Below are 21,930 nucleotides of genomic sequence, written 5' to 3' on the forward strand. Positions count from 1 at the left end.
CCAACTCCCCAATCGGCCCTGCTCTGAGCCCGACCAGGGGCTGCACCTAGGGATTGGGCGTGCCCTCTGCCACCCGGGAGCAGGCCTAAGCCAGCAGGTCGTTATCTCCCGAGGGGTCCCAGACTGCGAGAGGGCACAGGCCGGGCTGAGGGACCCCGTCTCCCCCACGAGTGCACAAATTTTTGTGCACCAGGCCTCTAGTCTATAATAATAAAAGGGTAATATGCTAATTAGACTGGATGCCTTCCGAATGTCATTCTGGATGTCCTTCCTGACGAAGCCGGGGCCGGAGGGAAGCCAGCCCAGGTCCTGGGTGCCTGCGGGCGGCTGGAGGAGGGAAGCCCGGGTCCCAGGTGCCAGAGGGAAGCTGGTGCCAGCAGCCGGGAGAAGGAAGGCCTACTCTTGCACGAATTTTTGTGCATCGAGCCTCTAGTATAAGATAATGGGGAAGACTATGCACACTGTCAAAGTCTTTCTTGCTGAGGATGGATTGGGTAATGTGAGAACCTAGTTTTGGATCATCTTTGTTCTTCATTATTGGGAAGCTGGAGCTAATACTAATACTTATTTGTTCAGCAGCTTTTTATCCTAGTCTGCTATGTTAAATTATATGAAATAATAGTGTTACTTTTCCTGTGAAACTATTTGCCTGTCTTTTGCTTCTAATGTATTTGTCCCTTCCCAAAGTTTTGCCTTCATTAGTGGTTAGAGCCACAGTGAAGTAATAATTCTAATCAGTGGTTCTGAAAGTTTGGCCCTAGGACCAGCAACGTGAGCATCACCTGGGAACTTGTTTCTAAAATAAGTTCTCCAGCTACACTCCAGATGTCTGTATTCGTGCTCAGCAAGCTCTTCAGGTGATTCTGATGCAAACTTAGGTTTGAAAACTGCTGTTTAAATCAGTGATTCTCAATAAACGGGTAATGCCCCTTACACAGATCAGAGCTTCCCAACCTTGGCTGCGTATTACCTTCACCCAGAGAATGTTTGCACCTTCCAGTTCCCATGGCCAATTCCAGTACTCCAGGCCAATTAGAATTTCTTGGGGAGCATTCACACATCAGTATTTTTTAAAATACTGTCAAGGTTGAGAACCACTGCCTTTTTTCTCTTCCCTCCCCTTCTTCCTGAAATCACTATTGTTTCTAATGGGAATTTATCTAATCTGTATGTATGTTGATATAAGGGTGAGAACTACTGCTTTCCATGGTGTTTCCAAGCCTATCAGCATTTCTTAGGAAGAGGTTTCTGGATGTCACACTGATCTACTCAATCAGAATTTTTTAGGAAAAAATTTCTCAGCAAACCTGAGGAATGTGTCTTTTCTGAATATCTGATAATGAGCCTTGGTCCATCATTTGGGAACCAGGTCTATAAGTGATTTAAAAGTTATCTTACTTGTGAGGTTGGCCTTCGTTATTTATTTATCTTGTCCATAATATGCTTATTTTTTATTCATTCATGAAATATTCTTGGACTATCCATGTGTCAGATACTTTTATACATGCAAGAAATACAATGAATAGAATACTGTCCCTGAGTGTAAGGAACTTAGTGACTTTTAGAGGAAAATAGATAGATGAATAAATAATTTAAATAGTAAATAAACAAATGCATCATTCTTGGTATCTTCTGTTCCATTAATCATTTTGATTTATTTTGTCCTATTAATTTTTCTGCTTAAATATATCTCTAATCCATCCACAACCTTTCCTTATCATCACTGTGCCAGCTAACATCCAAGCTGCTATCATCTCTTTTTAGACCACAGGTAGCCACATATCTACTCTTGAGCCCTCAAATCCATTCTTCTCTCAGTGGCCAGAGATACCTTTTAAAAGTCAAAGCTGACTATACTACATGTGGTCATACTGTAAGGGAACTCTCTATACTATCTTCACAGTTCTTCTGCAACTTTGAAACTATCTATATAATAAAAGCCTAAGCGACCATTATGGTGAAACGACCAGATCGACTGGTTGATATGATGCGCACGGACCACCAGGGGACAGATGCTCAATGCAGGAGCTGCCCCCTGGTGGTCAGTGCACTTCCACAGGGGAAGAGTCGCTCAGCCAAAAGCCAGGCTTACTGCTGGCAAGCGTAGTGGCGGTGGCAGGAGCCTCTCCCGCCTCCGCAGCAGCGCTAAGGAGCAGCAAGCCGAGCAGTAAGGAGCAGTGAGCAGGCAGGCAGTAAGGAGATAGTGGTCCCAGACTGCAGGAGGGTGCAGGCTGGGCTGAGGAACCCTTCCCTTTCCCCCAGTGCATGAATTTTGTGCACCGGGCCTCTAGTTCTAAAATAAAAAAGTAGTTTATTTTTAAGAAGGCAAAAACGGAGTGTGTAAACCTTCTGCTTAAAACTCTCACTGGTGTGTGTGTGTTTACACTTAAGAGAAAAATTCCCAATTCTTCACATGGCCTACAAGACCTCTGTGATCTGGTCCTGTTTGCCTTGTGTAACACGCTCCTCTTCTCTTGCCCCAGTCCAATGGGCCCTCTCAGTCACAAACCATCAGGCTCCTTGCCAACAAGGGACAAGCTGCCATCTTTGCCTTCCACCCGATGAATTCAACCTTTAGCTCAGTGTCACTTCAGGACAACATTCTTACATCATCCTGCGTTGTTTTGGGGGGCAGCTGTCAATTGCAGTTACATTTGTGTTTTTTGTTTTGTTTTGTTTTGTTTTTTAATGTCCATTATCTCATGGAATTAGGAGCTGCAGGAGGGCTGTGACCACGTGTCTCTTGCTTTTGGTGCTTATTAGCACAGCACCAGGCACATTTTAGCACTCATAAATTGTTGTATGAATGAATAATTAAATGAGGAGAAAACAAGCAGTTGTGACATTTTTTGCTCACCACTAGAGAATGCTACATAGCCAAGCAATACAAATAGAGATAATTATAAGATTGCAATTTGCTTAAAAATTTAAAAAACACAACTAAAGTTAAGGTACATGTAAGGCATTGCAAAGTAGCCAAAACTTTCCCCAACTCTTATAGTTAGGAAAGACTCATGAAGAATTACTAACATGTAGTTTGTGAACAGGAAAGGAAACTGAAAAATATTTTAAACCTTCTACTGAATTCATGTACTGGCTAAATTTTAAAAGTGCTTGTATAGAGATTTCAAATTGCATTTGGGTAAAGTAAAAAAGTGATTTTAGCTTCATTTTTGAAATCGTTTTGATGCTTTATTTAACACAGTGCTACATACTTGCTTTGCTGAAGAACTGTGAGTCAGAAGGCAAAAAGGGATTTAACCAAGACATTGTACTATGATGAATTTTTCTCTCTACCTCTCCAATTTAAATGAAAAATGTTCCTACAGTTCTGTAATATTTTTAATCATTGGAAGCCTGTCCAGTGTATTTACTTCCCATGATAGATCTTAAATAGTCAGTGATTTCATCAGCAAAGAGACAAAAAGGCACCAAGTAGTATATATGCTGTACCAAAAAACCATCATTTAAAAATGATGTGCCTTATTTGACTGCTTAATGATATATGTAGCCTGACTTCTTAATGATAAAAAGGAGCTCATTTTACTTGTATGATAGGCACACGAAGGCCCTCAGATATGTAAAACTTATGGGACCCTTGAGTCCAGAAAAAGATTGCGAAGAGAGACCTTGCCAATTCCCTATTTGCAAACGTGAGAAAACCTGGTGAAATGCTCACTTTCTTCCTGCTACTTCCTCCTTACAGCTCACCCCTTCCTGGTGGAATTGAATGATGACACATAGAAAAATCTTGAACTATACACATCAAACTGTTGACCATGGTTGCCATTTAAAGAGTGGAAATGAATAAATGTAAAATAAATACATTTATTTTATTTCTTTTGTTATTATTTCTTTTGTGATTTAAAAATAAAGTTTATAGACATTAACTTTTGATTTCTCAACTATTTAACTTGTGCAGTTTACTGTATTTGACTTGATACTTTTGATTAGATATTTCAGTTTACTGAAAAATATATTAAAATTATAAATAAATATAAATATTGAATTTTTCTTATTTTACTGGCTCCTGATCTCCTTGAGGTTAAAAATATAGAAGCTTAGATTCTCCATATTTAGCAAATTCTCTTAGGGCAAAAGCTGCCTTTATTGTTCCATTTACTGCTCTGGGTTTCAGACATCATTCTAGTTTTTACTTGAGTGTTCCTCACTGATGCTTTTATGAAGTTTTGTGGTAGTTGTTTGTTTTCACAGTTTATCTAGCAAATTTAATTGTTTTCAGGAAGAATATTGGCCTAGGTTCCTAGTCAGCCATTCTGCTGGAAATGAACCTCTCATAATGTTTGCACCCCATATATACCTATACTTTGTGTATTACATAATTTGTCAGAGCTGTGAAATGGTGTAATAAACAGTCGTGCTTGTATATCATTCACTAAATTAACTTTCCCTTCACCAAATAGTATCCTTAGAGTTTTAGCATGTTTTTTTTTGTTTTTTAATTTAGCTTTTTTTAGTTGTAGAAAAATATACATAACATGAACTTTACAATTTTAACCAATTTTTAAGTGTACAGTTCACTATCATTAAGAACATTTACATTTTTTTGCAACCATCACCACTCTTCATCTCTAGAACTTTTCTCATCTTCTAAACCTGAAACTCTATACTTCTTAAAATCTATTTTGTCTGATGTAAGTATTGCTGCCCCAGCTTTTTTTTTTCATTTCCATTTGCATGAAATATCTTTTTCCATTCCTTTACTTTTAGTCTCTGTGTGTCTTTCCCTCTGAGGTGGGTCTCTTGTAGACAGCCCATATGGGTCTTGTTGTTGTTTTTTTAATTCTTTATTGTTAAAAATATTACGTAAGTCTCCTTTTTCCCCCATTGACCTCTCCCCAGCCGTCCCCACCACCCAGCACATGCCCTCCTTCCCCCCGTCCCAGTCTGTGTCCATTGGTTATGCTCATATTTAGCATGTATTTTATTTGATGAGTTCTTTGCAAAATGCAAATAAATAAGTATTGATAGTTTTTCCCAGGTTAAAATTATGATGGGTGTGACTATAGTGTGGAATTGTAGCCTTGACTGCCCATGAAGCTACATATTAGACAAATTTAAATTGAGTTTTTAAATCTACTCTCTGCCCTCCTGTATGTGCAACTTCTCTTACCACACTTTCAAGCTAAAATTGGATGGCTTCACACATGTGCCCTTATTAAGCATCCTAATTTTCAAAAGGCTCACCTGTCTTGTCTTCAGTGCAGCCTTATCCTTAACAGGTTTAAATAAGAAAATAACAACAAAACTGCATTTCAGGAACAGATCAGGAGGGTATAAATGAATCCTTATTGCTTTTTATTATCTATAATAATAAAAGCGTAATATACTCATTAGACCAGACAGCCGAACAACCTTTCGGACGTCCTCCCGGACGAAGCCACGGCAGCAGGGGCCGAGGCAGAGGCAGTTAGGGACAATCAGGCAGGCAGGCAGAGTGGTTAGGGGCAATGAGACAGGCAGGCAGGCCAGCGGTTAGGAGCCAGCAGTCCCAGATTACGAGAAGAATGCCCGACTGCCGGTTTAGGCCTGATCCCCTATTGGATCGGGCCTAAACTGGCAGTTGGACATCCCTTGAGGGGTCCCGGATTGCGAGAGAGTGAGGGCCCCCTTCCCGTGCACGAATTGCGTGCACCGGGCCTCTAGTCCTTAAATAGTTCAGAAGAAAACCAGTTTTTATGATTTGTCTAAAGAGCATTTATCCCACCAGTTTTACTGAAATAAAATCTAAATCCCAAATGAAGTCAGAGAGCTGATTACCTGGATTTAATTGACCTCCCCATAGAATGATTCCACCAAACTGCTCTTTGGGGTGACTCATGAGTAGCAGCCCATGAAACAGCATCTCTGTGTTTCCCTAAGAAATGTTCAGGGAGTTCATTACATAAGCATTGCATTTCTGCTCCATGGACTCCCAAGGGTGAATTTCCTTCTGAGTTCCAAGAGCAATTTGGTTGTAGACATTATAAATTGAGGGATCTCTTGTGTCTCCCTTTTTCCTTTGGCTACTGGAAAGCTTATCATCTTGAAAGGTCCTCCCCTGCCAATCATACACAACTTTATGGAATACAAGTTTGTTTATAAATATTACAGATTTGAATTTACTCTCCCACCCTTACTTTTCTTTTAACTCAGTTTTTTTCCATATTAAATACATATTTTTAAAACTTTTGAATACTTTTTGGATTATAGTGGGTATATACAAAATCATTTGATTATTGTTTTAGATATTGCAAATCAGAATATAACCATATTTTAGAAATGAAATTATACAATTACATATTTACTTTTGCTTATATAAACATTATCAAGAGCTAGAAAATTAGATTGCAGTAAAATTCACTGTCTCTAGACCCAAAGGAACAAATATGCAAAGACAGTAGAGACCATTATTATGATTTCTGAGAAGGACTGCAGCTTAGCTTGCTCCCTCATTTGTTTGAATGGGCAGATTTTCAAAAGTAAAGTCACTCTCCTTAAATATTTTGCAGATTTCAGTAATCTGATAAATGAGCTATTTATTCATTGTTTCTCTGGTACCACACAGTAGATTATCCATAGCAACAATCCTTTTCAGACATAATAAGACCAACTCTGTATTTATTAGGAAAACAATACCGCCAGGTTAAACAAACTGACTGCTGGTTTTGTGTATTTACTCTCTTACAAAGAGATCTGCTAAGCCTTCAACGTGTTCTGTGTTGTGCATCATTAGAGAGGCTGAACTGGAGTATGACTCTATGATTTTGAATGTGCCATTTTTTATGGTGTATTTAGAATAATAAAGAGGATGAGCAAATAAAGCTTTACAAATAAAGTGCTATTTTGTGTATTGAAAATAGGGCAGACTCTTCTCTGAACAGTAGAAATCAGATATATCATGGTAAATATTACCACTCCCTGTCTATAGAGGATAAATAGAATACTTAAAATTGGCCCAGGAAAACACATTTCCGTTTTTCTTGACTTGAGAAATTACATTGACATGGAATCTATAAGAAGGGCTGTGCTTCAGAAAAAAGAAAAAGATAGTTTCAGAATTACAGAGATATTTTTATAAGAGAACAGATTCTTTTTTAAGAATTTGAATTGCTATTGAAATGTTAATTAAACCTAAGATCTTTTCATGTCAGAAATGAAATAATATTTAAAATTGCAAAATGTTAGAGTGCATCTATTCCAATATTCTTATTTTACAGCAGTGAATGCTTTTAGAAATTGCTAAGAAAAAAAAAAAACAAAAAAACCTGATGTTTCTCATCTCAAATGTCCATGTGCAATATAAAAAAAAATTAACTAAAACTTGTGAAGTTTCACCCTACAAGGTATACTAATGGGAATATAATCATTGTTTACAGGATAGATTGATTACTAATCCCATCTACACTAATAAAAGACAAACATGCAAATTGACCAAACCTTCGCTACACCTTAAGCCACGCCCACCAGCCAATCAGAGCGACTATATGCAAATTAACCCAACCAAGATGGCAGCCGGCAGCCACGGAGCTGGAGCAAGCAGGAGGCTTGGTTGCCCCGGCGATGGAGGAAGCCAAGCTTCCCGCCTGCCCTGGCCGGCTATGGCCCCCGCTAAAGGCAACAAAGTTTCAATTATAGAAGATAAATAAATCCCAGATACCTGCTTCCAGCCAGCCTTCACTGAGAGCTTGGGTGGCTGGGGGCCATGGCCAGCCTGCAAACAGCCATCAGCCCCTCACCCAGACTGGCCACACCCTCATGGGGTGAGGGTCCCGCTGGGGGGTTTGGCCAGCCTGCAAACAGCCATCATCCCCTCACCCAGGCTGGCCAGGCACCCCAGGAGATCCCACCCTTAGGGTCTGTGGCCAGCCTGCAAAAAGCCATCAGCCCCTCACCCAGGCTGGCCAGGCACCCCAGCAGGACCCCCACCCTGATCCAGGACCCTCTTCAGGGCAAACCAGCCAGCCCCCACCCATGCACCAGGCATATAATAAAAGGGTAATATGCAAATTGTCTCTAACAGCAGAAGGACTGGGAATGACTGGTCACTATGACACACACTGACCACCAGGGGCCAGACACTTAATTCAATGCAGGAGCTTCCCCCTGGTGGTCAGTGCGCTCCCACAGGGGGAGCTCTGTGCAGCCACAAGCCAGGCTAACAGCTGCCAACACAGCAGTGATGGCGGGAGCCTCTCCCGCCTCCTCAGCAGCGCTAAGGATGTCCAACTGCAGCTTAGGCCTGGTCCCCACTGGCAAGTGGATATCCCCTGAGGGCTCCTGGGCTGCCAGAGGGATGTCTGACTGCCAGCTCCCTGGGGGGACGGGCCTAAGCCAGCAGGTGGACATCCCCCAAGGGGTCCCAGACTGGGAGAGGGCACAGGCCGGGGTGAGGGCCCCCCCCCCCCCAGTGCACAAATTTTTGTGCACTGGGCCTCTAGTTTGTTATATAATAGAATGGAGTGCATTTTTTTCTTTATCTGATTTTTTAATGTGGGTCAGCAATGGAGCTTTGCATTTATTAATTGGTTGGGCCTATTCTGATAAAATCTTTGCTATGTTAAATATCTATTTTTCTTAGGTAAATTTTTTGGTAGTTTCAGTACTTAAATTACTTTTTTTGTTTATATTCACAGATTCTGGAACTTTTCAAAGCCTGACCCTCTTCTTGAAATAGTGGACCATCATACAGAGTTTACCTGTGGTTTAGATTTAAGTCTTCAGAGCCCTACTCAGGTAATGCGATCTCCTGAGTTTTTTTCTTCCCATAGAGTTCACAAATAGCTCTATGTGTGGCTTTTCTGAACAGAATTGCTGCCTTAAGGCAAGAGCAAAGTACATTTACTTAATCATCCTGATATCTTTTGCTGTAAAGCTGGAGCATTTGAAACACTGGGGAAAGAGAGGTGTCCAGGAACTTGACATGACGCTCTCCTCTTGAAAGACTGACTTTTCTGATAGGAAAGGAACCTTCCTGTGCCTTACATGTTGCAGGCTCCCTTTTGAAAGGGTGACAAGAGAAGAATGGAATGGGGAAGGATTGTCCCCAGAGGTTGGTGGGAGTGAGAGTGTGTGGTCCTCATTTCAGCTGTCCCATAAGCAAGTGAGATGATGGGCAAGTCACTTCCCTCTCGGGACTGTCACCAGAAACTACGTTAAAAGAGAGGCTTCCGATGGGGGACAAAGTAAGGGAGAATAGCTACTCTTTTAATCAATAAACTTTAAAATTCCCACGTTTTATTTTCTTGAAGACTTGAGAGTTTAAATATTTAGGGCTTTTTTAAAAGCTGTTTCAGTTTTGGAAACCCATATCAGAAACACTAGAATATGTTGAATGATAAGGCACTTGAAAACAGACTGTGTGAAAACACTAACATATCAATGAAACAATATAATATGTGGAAATTCTAGAGTATGACTAAGAAATTATGTTTTTATGACAAATTATAGAAATTAGACAAAAACAAATCCCATTTCTCATTGCTGTGTTCTTAAATTTAAATGAATACAGTTTTTTAATTTATTTTAGGAATTTAAGACATAATTCTGAGCTTAAAATATTCTCATTAGATATTAGAATAGTCTCATTAACATTAATAGTCTCATTAACATTAAAATAATTGTTGTAAAATGACTTCATAGCAACTAAGAAGAGAAGAGACTGAAAGAGTGCTAGGTCAAATGGCATTACCTTTAATGTAAATACAATGTGCTTCCAATGAACTAGTTTTTTTCTGAGACATAAATCTATTATAGATGATTTTTAATAAAATATTCATACCTGTTTGCTCTCCTAGTTAAGAAAAAAGCTGTACATATTGAAACATGACCATACCAAACAAAGAACCCTAAATAAATATTTTCCTCTCTCATATATTTCTGTTAACCTATGTTCCATGAGTCCCAGACTGTGGCCCAAGGCAACACATATGCCTTCTCGACTTCCTCGGTCCTGGCAGTTCCTCACCCCTGTCTGAGAGGTGCCAAATGTTTTCTAAATCCTCCACATAGACCGCCTTATTAAAAGCAACTTTTTTCAGAGGATTTATTAATTAGACTTTATGTATTCTTAAATAAGAGAATGTATTACAAGGTCCTATATTTTGTGTAAATCTGGTGACTGTCACCCATCTCTTCCTGTTCAACAACCAAATTTCAGTTGTACTAAGGAAATAGTTGCTATTGAGAGAAATAAGAGTGGAAAAGCAGGGTCTTCAAGCTGTACATAACCTGCAGGTTCACTGGCATAATGTACAGTTCAACTGTGCTAGAAATCTCCACTGAGTTAATTCAGAGTGGGACAGAATTTGGGGATTAGAAGGGACCTAAGAAATAAGACCACTCCCTCTCATTTATGTATTCTTCCCACAGACATTTTCATATGCCAGACCTTGTGCCAGGCACTGGGGACTCAGTAGAGAATGAAAATAAATGTGGGCCCTGCCTTTATAGAGCATTTAATCCACTGTTATATCAAATAATCTCAAGAAATGAATGTAAATGAGAGTTGTAACAACCCTATGAAAGAAGTACATTGTTCCTCAGGAGTTCATAATCAGGATAGACATTTGACCGACTTAAGAAATGTGTAAGGAAGTGAGGGTCACCTGAGATCTGATGAGTAGGCATTAACTGTATGAAGAGACAAAAGGAAGAAAGATCATAACAGGCAAAGGTAACAGTATGTTACAGACGCTGCAGTGGCAGGGAGCATGGATAGTATTTGAAAATGAAAGAAAGTATTTTTTCCTTATTTATGGTAGATTATTCAACATTAGAATTTAAGGAAATATATTTGTTGACTTGTCATGTTTTAAAAAATGGAGTGTTTAGATTATTGACTAAATGTTATGTTTGTTTCAATGTTTCCTTTTTTCCCCCTCCATTTTATTTATATTCTATTTTGTACCTTAAACTTTCTTCCCTTTCTAACTAAGATTTCAACCAATATTTTTTCACATACCTAACATTGACACATTTTTACACAAACATTTGTATTGTTTATATTAATAACTTTTGTTTTTACCAGGAAACATTAACGTTCTTTCTTCTTAGGGGTAGATAAGAGTCAAGTTCTTGGTGCAGCTCCCTATTTTTCTCTCACTTATTTCATTTCAGTGTATTATCTCTTGCTATATAATAAACTCCCCACAAGTTAATAGCTTAAACAACAATTTTCTTTCCCCATAGCTCTGTGAATCAGTAATTTGGGATGGGCTAAGCCAAACAGTTCTCTTGTTCTCACCTGGGGTCACTCATGTGGCCCCAGTCATCTGGGGCTTAACTCCGGCTGGGTGGTGTTAGATGGCCTCTTTCACATGTGTAGGTACAGTGCTGGTGGTCTTCTGAGCCCTGTGCTTCCAGAGGAGCCCAGGCTTCTTCACTTAGCTGTTGTAGATTTCCAATAGATTTCCAAGAGGGTGAGAGTAAAAGCCGCAAGGTATCTTCAGGGCTAGGCTTCGAAATCACACAACATCCCTTCTGTTGTAAAGCAAGTCACAAGGCTAATCAGATTCAAGGAGTGAGAAAGAGACTCCATGTCCTGATGGGAGTAGCCACAACAAAATTGTAGCCATTTAAAATATACCACATTAATTTTTGCTGGTATAGTTAGTAGTTTAATTTATTTTTGACATATTTATCCTTTATTCTCAGAGTATGTGGTCAAGTTTGCTGATTGCATGTTAATTTATTTCACCATTTCTTCATAGTTTATTTCCTTAAAAAGTATCTTTCTCACTGGCTGGCATGGCTCAGTAGTTGAGTGTACACCTTTGAACCAAGAGGTGATGGTTGATTCCTGGTCAGGGCACAAGCCCAGGTTGCTCGATCCTCAGTTGGGGGCTTGCAGGAGACAGCTGATCGATGATTTTCTCTCATCATTGATGTTTCCATCTCTCTCTCCCTTCCTCTCTGAAAGCAATATATATATATTAAAAGTATAAAAGTATATTTCTCTCACCTCTTAGAAAGTAAGTACCTTTCAATATACTTTCAAAAATGTGTTGTCTCTTGGGGTGAACTTAACATCTGTAGGACTTTGCTGACATTACCTTAGGATCTCTGTGTTAATGTATTATCTGTCTTAAAAGAAGATTTATCTGAGTTCTTGTATTTATAATTCTTTTTAGCTTCTCCCTTCTTAGAGATCTGAAAGATGAGACCCAAGGATATTACACCTTTCTTCTTGACAGAATGTAAGCTCTTGTCTTTAAAGGTTTAAAACTTGACAAATAAGTGTCTGGGGTCATTCTTTAAGGATAATTGCTGAGAAATTCTTTGTGCCCTCACTTGTTAACCAGGCTGAAGTTATCTTTCACTTCAAAAAAGTTTTCTTTGATTTTTCCCCCCTCTGATCATGATTTGTACAGTCTTGGCATTTTCCCTTTTCTCTCTTTTCCTTATTATTTCTAAATTGGATACTCTTTTTCTATTTTTTTAGCTTTATGATTCTAGACCTTTAATATACCCATTTATATAATTGGGATTTCCTGTATGAATGTATTTTTAGAATTCTTGACTTTGTGATCTGTAGTATCAACTCTGCTTTTTCAAATGCTCATTGATATTAGTCTAGTATTTATAAACTGGGTACAGGTTTACATATCTTTACACATTTCTTTTGGAAGATAATTATTTCTCTTTTAAAGTATAAATTATCAATTTCATTCCAAGATATCACATGTATGTTCAATAAAATGTATCTCTTTTCCCATGATGAAAATGGGAAATTACATATAAAAGAAAGAAACAAGATTTCTACCACTCTGTAAAGAACCAGTGATAACATATTAATACTTCGTTTCAGTCCTTTTTAAAGAAATTTTTAAATTAAAGTATAACACTCATACTGAAAAATACACATATTTTTAGTGTGCAGCTCAATAAGTTATCAAGAATGCCCATGCCCATGTATCCATCACTCAGGTTAAGATATAGGACACTACCAGCATCCCAGGAGCCCTCTCAATATTCCTCCAAAATCTCACCCTCTCCCTTCTCCCCAAAGGTAACTGCTCTGTATTTGTGCATATTTTTCATTGTTGTAGTTACACTACACATAAGAATTTTTCTTCTGGGACTCCCAAAATACTTGGTAAACATAATCATTGATGAATGAATATCCTAGTCCATCCATGCTAGGTATCCTTATAGTACCCTTAAAATGGGGTAGAAGAAATTTTGTATACTTTCATTTTGTTTGGTTGAAGGTGCTTAGATTTGATTTATACAAGTTTTTTAGATGTGGTTTAAAAAGTATCTTTGGCTTTGTTGATGTTTTAGTGAAAATATTCATTATTTAAAATTCACCTTATGTTTTGATTCAAATCCCTATTCTGACAATCTTAGATACCAGGTTTAGAGGTTGACAATGGGTAAAATATTTTAAATTTCTCAGTATAAGGTTGGAAATGAGGTTTTAGAAGAGGACTGGCATTATTGGCAATTAGTGTATCTGTGTCCTTGCACTTTTGATCTGAGGTGGTATTTTCTGCACGTGTCACACAGACTACCTTTAGCATTGGAAAAACATGTACCAGAAGCATCCACTGTCCTCAGGCAGCAGTCTCTGCTATTTCCTCCCTGATGCTTTAATAATTGTATAATATTTAGCTGAAAATTATATAACAAGTGCTTGTTTTCTGCCAGCCATGAAACATTCCCCAGATCCAGCTCTGTAGGATCTTGGCGTGCTCCTAAGGTGGGTGCGGCTAGCCTGTATCTACTGCCCTCTGCACTCCATGTACAGCCCTGCAGTGAGCGCTTCCAGAATGATTGACATCTGAGCCTCTGGTACCTCTGCCTCTGAGCTCCCATCCCTGAATCATCCCCTCTCTACTCATTTCCTTCTCTAGACTATGGAGCATGGCTTCTAAAAACCAAACAAAAATGTTGAGTTGGCACGCTTTGAACTACTTTTTCAAAACACTATATTAGGGCTCTTGATCCTACTCAACTTACCTTTAAAGTCTTTTTTATTTTCTAGTCTAGTGGTTCTCAACCTTCCTAATGCCACGACTCTTTAATACAGTTCCTCATGTTGTGGTGACCCCCAATTTCATTGTTACAAAATGAACATAATTAAAGCATAGTGATCAATCACAAAAACAACATGTAATTATATATGTGTTTTCCGATGGTCTTAGGCGACCCCTGTGAAAGGGTCGTTCGACCCCCAAAGGGGTTGCGACCCACAGGTTGAGAACCACTGTATCTAGTCCATTCTCCACAGTATCTTTTCTCAGCCTTCTATAGGGACATTACATTTGACTTATGTCCTACTTTACTATAAAAATAACCAAGGATGAATATGTTCTTCTATTTCTATTCTCTCAAAATATTTATGTTCTATCTCTATTTTCCCCCTTTCCAGTGGGTTCCTAATTTTCTCAATGACTTCCTCATCCAGGTCTTTGTTTCCACAATTATTCACTGTTTTTTAGGTCTTCAGTGAATTTTTTCCTCTATTTTTTAAAAATATATTTTATTGATTTTTTACAGAGAGGAAGGGAGAGAGATAGAGAGTTAGAAACATTGATCAGCTGCCTCCTGCACACCTCCTACTGGGGATGTGCCCGCAACCAAGGTACATGCCCTTGACCGGAATCGAACCTGGGACCTTTCAGTCCGCAGGCCGACGCTCTATCCATTGAGCCAAACCGGTTTCAGCATTTCCTCTATTTTTTAAAGCTCATTTGATGCCACTCTCTTATCTCTTGACCAGTAAATTCTGTTTCTCTCCCATTATTACACATCTAGAACTTCCTCTTGAATTTTTGTTGTCTTACATTATTAGATACTGCAACTTACCCTTGAAACTGTCTTTTAATTATATGCTAGTGATGCTTGATCCATTTATCAAATTGCCTTTATTATATGATCTGAAGCGATGTCTTGCTTTTCTTGAAGTATTTCTAATTTGGTTAGTTGATTGTATGCTGAGGCCTGACCAGAGACCTGGGAAGTCATCCTAGTTTTCTTGTCTTTCTGTACCCTCAAATTCATTGGACGTTAAGTTTATAAATTCTCTCTTACCAGTACCTCTGAAATCTGGACCTTTGATAAGCATTTCTTTAGTACCTCTGCCATGGAGTACTGCAGTAATCTCCTAACTGATCTCTAAGTTCTTTTCATCATTCCATTGATTTTCAACACTGCTTCAGGGGACAGCTTTTCGTAATGCAAATTTGATTTTGTTAGTCATTGACCTGAAATATATCAATGGCCCCATTAAAGACATCAGGAACAAGATGAGAATTACTACTATCACCACTGTTAATCAATATGGTTCTAAAAATTATAACCAATTAGCAACAGAAGAAAATAAAATAGAATATAAGTATTTTTAAATGTAGGAAAATTTATGATTATTTGTACTTCATATGATTGTGACTTTAAATCTATTATAAATAAAAAGAGCTCGCTGGTGTGGTTCAGTGGTTGAGCGTCCATCCATGAATCATGAGGTCGCTGGTTCAATTCCCGATCAGGGTGAGGCTCTATCCCCAGTAGGGTGTATGCAGGAAGGAGGCAGTCAATTGATGATGTTTCTCTCTCATCGATGTTTCTATCTCTCTCTCCCTCTCTCTATAAAAATCAATGAAAAACATTAAAAAGGTAAAAAGTTCAATAAGCTCAGTAAAAATAAATATATAAAAATGAATGCTGTGTAGATATTCATAATCACCAGTTAGTAAATAAAATGGGAAAAATTACCTTTACATGGCAACAACTGTGAGAGAGAGAGAGAGAGAGAGAGAGAGAGAGAGAGAGAGAGAACTACAAATTTTAAAATGTGCAGGCACAGATAAAGAAACTTATATAACTTTACAAAGGGACCTTTAAGAAAGACCAGAATAAAAGAACAGATATATTATGTTCCTGCAATAAAATACATTTATTTCCTTATTGCTACCATTTTATAGGTCTTTCTCATCTAACACAAATATTACAAACTCATGGTAAGCCACTCCTGTGATGCTCTTTACCTACTGTGACCATTAACTATACTAGTTACATAAAAGTTTTAATTTACAAATAGAAAAAATTAAATTGTCATCTTCGTGTCATCTCAGAAACCTTAAAGAAAGTCAGCCCATTACCTTCAGGGTAGAGTCTGAATTTTTAATCTTGCTTTCAAGATTCAATATAATCTGTATTGTTTTCTAATTATATTTCTCATCATTATATGTAATCCTTCTATTACATACCAATTATATTTTATTATTTGTTGTTTTTGCCAGTTTTTCTTGCTCTCCCCAACTTTTGCCTATACAAAGTGTTTCTGCCTTTCAAAGTCAGAATAAGATCTCTTCCTTCACTCCTTTCCTTTTTGCTTCAGTAAATATTTGAGTGTCCGTTATGTGTCAGAAGATGCATAGTAGATTAATGCAAGCTACCTGAGATATATATATAATATACCCCCAAAATGTATACACATTTTAACATCTGATAGCTCAGTTCTGAAAATGGAATGTGTTTTAATAAACATTGTCTTTATAATTATTCAAAGTGTGTATATATATTATATCTTATATGTGTTATATATATTATACATAAATAAAATAAGTATTAAATGAATGAATGAGTGAATGAATGAATGAAAAGGATTTTAGTAGAATTAGTCAACTCTTTCCTTATTTTTACTTAAATGCCATACAGATTGACATAATAAACCATGTTCTTCTCTGTAGTTACTTCCTACTGTAAGCTAATTGAGTAAGTAAAACATGTTCTTACTTCAGCCTATGATGTAATACAATGCGGCATAATGACTGGGCTGCTTTTTCAAAATTTAAAGTTGACTGTTAATGATTTTGTTTTGTTTTTCATTCTCTCTATATCCTTCTGCCTATTTCTCTGGTTCATTTTTGCTAAAGAGGCCATATGTCATATAAATAATTATAGTAAATTAAACAAGTTTCCCAAGGGCAAAAGCAGTTGTCCACAAAACTGAGAGAATAGAATAGAATTATAGATAGGAAATGGAAAATTTGTCAATAAAGTAAATCTCTTAATGAGTCAGTAGGAATTCTTTGTTAGATTAATAGCCATATTAAATCATTTGAAATAAATTACGTGTTATCAGAGGCATGTGTAAACATTTTGATAAAATAGAGAGAATTGATAAAATTAATATAAATTTTGTAAGTTACACATGTATTTAAAATCTGGTGTTTTCATTATATTTCCTCTTCCAAATTTTGCATTTATAGGACTATTGTTTTGAGGATGTTCTATAGCAAAGTCTTATCTGATCCACCAATAATAAATTTTTATTATAAACCACTTATTGACTGGATTTCTTTAATATTCTTGAGTCTACTGTAGAATCTAGTCTGTTACTTTGTAAATAGGAAATACTGAAATATTTGTTTAATACAGTTGCTCTCAAGCATTCCATGTGATAATTTCATGATATATATGCTATAACTCTATTTAGAACTTACTAGGCTATTTTGATAGATAACAAATATTTATTCAGTTTTCCAAGAATGCTTCATTGTATATTTTAAAGAAATTGACATATTAGGATAGTAGCAAAAAGTTAGTGTGCATGTTACGAAAATTTAGAAATATCTATTTTGCCATTAAAAGTGAAAATGAAATGCTGTAACTAAAAATAGAACTTATATGAAATCTGGCCCTGTTCATTTAGTTATTTTTCACTACCCTAGAAGATAGCAGCTTTAAAAAAATATTATGAAGATGAATTATATCTTTAAGGTTTTAATTCAGTAAAGAAATATAACATTTTGACAAATAATTTTTCCTATAATGTCAATAATTTTGATTCTGAGTTTTAATGAAAAGATTTGCATTTTGAACTCAGATTAAAGGAAATTCATAGACCATAGGGATGAAATGTACTAGAGTGGGGGCTTGCCGGTTAAGAAATACATTTTCCACTGGCATCTCCTTGGGCAGAAGAGGTAGAGCCCGGAGCCTCCCACCCTGTGGTGCCCACATGCACACTCACCGTAAAGAAGTAGGTCAAACCAGATAGGTTTTGGCAGCCAGCCTTCAAGAAACCCTAGAAGGGAGTCAGACAGGAGTCAGAAAAAAGGCCTCTCTCAAAAGATTAAGAATTTTATCAGAGGAGGTGTAATGCAATTTAGTTGCCTTAAAGCTAGAACTTTTAGTTCTGCATTTATTCTTATTTATTCCACTTCCCAGAATACTTTCCCTCTCTCCTTTATGTCCCCACACCCCACACAGTAACAACAATAAGCACTCTCTGGCTAAGGTCTATCCTCCTTTGAGCCACAGTTTAGGTCAGATTTCCTCTTGAAAGCATGTACTTTCCTCACATTTGGCTACACATCTACTGGACCCCATAATTCCCCAATCGTTGTCCATATCACTCTACATCTTAGGTGTCTGTTTACTTATCCATCCTCTCCTGGACTCCAGATCTTGTTTACTGTAGTGTCCTCAGCATACTTCTAACATAGAGGAGGTACTCAATGAGTATTTGTTGAGTAAATGGATGATTATAAGTATGTGTATATATATATGAATTATGTTTTAAGTAGTTTTGTAGTGCAAAGAAATACTTGAAAAACAGCTCCTGAGACATAAGCTCGCTGTGAAACCTCTCTAAATAATATTCATGACACTCAGATATTCCATATATCCCTCAAATCCCATGAAACTGGTTGCCTTTACCCAGATATTTGACCTCACACCTGGCTTGATGCTCTTTACCACGTGTGAGGTTCTACTCAACAAAATCTTTGGAGGAGGGAAACCAATGCTCATACATGGCTTCATTCATTAATTCATTCATTAATTCATTCAACAAGCATCTACTAAAAGTTTACTATATACAAATCACAACAAATATAGATTGGATCAAGATATATAATCACTGACTCTAAAAAAAAAAGTCCTATTCAGGTTTAGTTATACAAAAGTGTTTACATCCATATGTGAATATTGTTAGAAGACAGAAACTATATTACCCAGCATGCTTTCATTTTCTCCTTCGTTTTCATACAGCATAGAGCCTAATTTATTATACAAATATTATAATATGCTCAACTCTGTAATATGCTTTTGCTCTCTTTAGAACAGATTTTTTTAAAAATCTATATTTATTTTATTTGGTCTGTGGGTTAATCTATAGACCATGTCAGCCCATTTAGAACTGAACAAGGTTCAAATCTTAAATAAAACAAAAATATTTTTATTAACCATAATTTAAATTATTAATATAATTTTCTCATGTGTTTAAGGAAAAGTCTGCCATATGAAGAATGATTTTGTATATTTTGTAAAACCACTCTTTTGGCAATGAATGATTTTTGTGATGGAAGAATAGTATATATTTCTCTTATAGTCAAGTGCTAGAAAAAACTTCATCTCCCTGATGAAGCAGTAAATTAGGATATTTGCATATCTTATATTATTGTTTGACGTTTTTACCTTTGCTGCCAGGAAGTGTAGAGCTCAATTTCATGTCTAATTTTAGCCATTATTCTTAGTCTCTTTTTCCAGTTTAATTATCTGCCCCATCTCTACATTTCATGTTTGTTCTTTTAATGAAATGGCTTTTCTGTTACTGTGCTATCTCCTATGAGAAAGCAAGGGTTATTGTATTCCATGGAAATAATTGTTACCCTGTTGAGGCAAATAAGTTATATCCCTGCATGTGGCCATGCTAAAGGATAATTTTCAAAATGGCAATCATGACTCATACAAGTATAAATATGAACACGTATCAAAGATTTTATGTAATTTATGAAAGATTTTACAACTGGCTCAAAGGAACAGATACATATAGGTAGTCACTGAATGCTGAAGTGAATGTAGTAAGAGGTACAAAACTGTTCAATATCCATAGGACAATAAAATGTCATGTTTGGAATTATCTCTTGGGGAGCAAGAAAGACATCAACTACATCTTCATAGGACATTCCTTTGCAACTTTAATGGATGAGAATCATTTGATTACTATCAGTTTTCTATAGCTTTCAGAGTTGTAAAATAATCCAGTCAAAGACAGAGAAAGGCATAGACCCCTATAGAATCAGGTAACCCTGTGGGGCCCTAGCACAATGCCAGCATTCCACTGAAAGAACACCTCGCAATCTTTTCTGCTGATTGATTACAATCTTTTACAGTTTTTCCTGACAGCAAGGTAATGGGCAAAGAAGTGAGTCCTCCTGTAGGAGACTGAAACTGAGAAAGAGGATCTTCGGTAGATGAGAAAGGAGATACCCCATTATCGCTATCCTGAGTCTGGCCTTGAAGGAGTCTTCATGGCCAGGAGTGCATTCCCAGGGATGGGAAGGAAAGGTGGCTTTTGTCTTGGAGAAGCAGGATGGGAGCTAAGCAAGATTCCTTTCTTTGTTTGACAAGCTAATGAATGAGTGGATCTCATCCTGCAAAGCAGATTATTTATTTCCATGTTATTCACTTTATTTATTTATTTATTTATTCATTCATTCATTCATTCATTCATTTATTTAATTATTAATGTTAACCTTTAATAAAGGTTAGCAAAGTCTTTTTTAAATGCCTTTCAGGCTGGTCTCAGATGAATAGGAAGGGACATGAAGAAGAAGCCCTGTGTTTAGTCTCAGTCATAAAATGAAGTGGGAAGCAGTGCCTCCAGAGGCCATTTGGTTGATGATAATTAATGAGAGCCCTCCTCCTACTCCTGGGGACCACAAGGTCATCTTTTCTTACCATATGGTTTCTACAGTGCCTACCTTGGAGAAGCTGGAGACTCTTTGTTAGTTTAGTAAAGTGCTTTTATTCTTACCTTATTGTTATTTTTATTGTAAGCTTTTAAAAACGTTTAGAATTTGATGGAGTATAATTAATTAATTAATTAATTGAGAAATATTATTTGCATTCATTTTAATGACTCTATTCACAGTTCAGTTTTAAACACTAAACACAGTTCAGTGTTTCTTGTATTACCAGTTAATATAAGTGTAGAGTTATGTACATTTACTGACTCAGTGGCCTTGATATTTGTTAGTTATAAGTTCTGAGTAAATAAGAAGCTGGACTGAAGAGTGCTAAATAAGGATTCAGAAACATAATTTTATGAATATTTTATATTAGAAACCTAAGTCTTTCTTCTCTGGTTCTCTTCTCTATAATAGTTGACACGTAGTATATAGAGAGGCCTGGCACTTGAAAAAATAAACATATATGAAATAGGGGTAGATTATATAATGATCTTTGTGGTCCATGGCAAAAAACTTAAAACTTCAGGATATAATCCTAACTGCAGGATTAGGCAAATAATGAATGTTAGCTTGCCTTTTATGAGGCACTATTTTAGAAGACAGATTCAACAAATGTAGGTTCTGGTTCCAGCTCTGTTACTCTAGTGTGACCATGAGAAAAAGTTAATCTGTGAGGTCTTAACCTATCAAATACATTCTGTGAGATAGTATTTATTGAGACATTGTTATGTTATAGGAAGACATAGTCCATGTTATGTTATAGGAAGACACAAGCCATTTTTCTTAAAGAGCTGAGACACGCGTGCGGTTAATAAGTACAACTGAGTATTATAACTACTAGGAAGTCTTTTGCCCATTTCTAATAGGGTTGTCTTTGAATTATTGAGTTATAGTAGTTCATCATATAGTCTAGATATAAGTTCTTTGTCAGATGTGCGTTTTGTGAATATTTTCTACCACTCAGTGGCTTACCTATTCATTTTCTGAATATTATCTTTTGATGAGCAAAAGATTTACTTTTTTATTGTCTTTACAGGAGTTTAATGTTAAACTACATTTTTTTATTATTGATTAAGTTATTACATATGTGTCCTTATCCCCCCATTTCCCCCCCCCCCACTCATGCCTTCACCCCCCTGTGTCCATTGGTTAGGCCTATATGCTAGCATATAAGTCCTTTGGTTGATCTCTCCCCCTTACCCCCACCCTCCCCTATCTTCCCTCT

At 37.0% G+C, this 21,930-nt stretch overlaps 1 protein-coding gene across 1 annotated transcript in view; it reads left to right on the forward strand.

Annotated features, from left to right (window-relative positions):
• Positions 1–21,930, forward strand: part of PEX7 (peroxisomal biogenesis factor 7) — a gene marked incomplete at its 5' end in the record, with an annotated part of 66,474 nt that overhangs the window by 41,837 nt on the left and 2,707 nt on the right. The window contains one exon of the mRNA XM_014533923.1: positions 8,637–8,736. Coding sequence (XP_014389409.1) covers positions 8,637–8,736 — 100 coding nt within the window. The remainder of the gene's footprint in view (positions 1–8,636; positions 8,737–21,930) is intronic.

Source organism: Myotis brandtii, unplaced genomic scaffold (genome assembly GCF_000412655.1).
Source record: "Myotis brandtii unplaced genomic scaffold, ASM41265v1 scaffold123, whole genome shotgun sequence".
Lineage (NCBI taxonomy): Eukaryota > Metazoa > Chordata > Mammalia > Chiroptera > Vespertilionidae > Myotis > Myotis brandtii.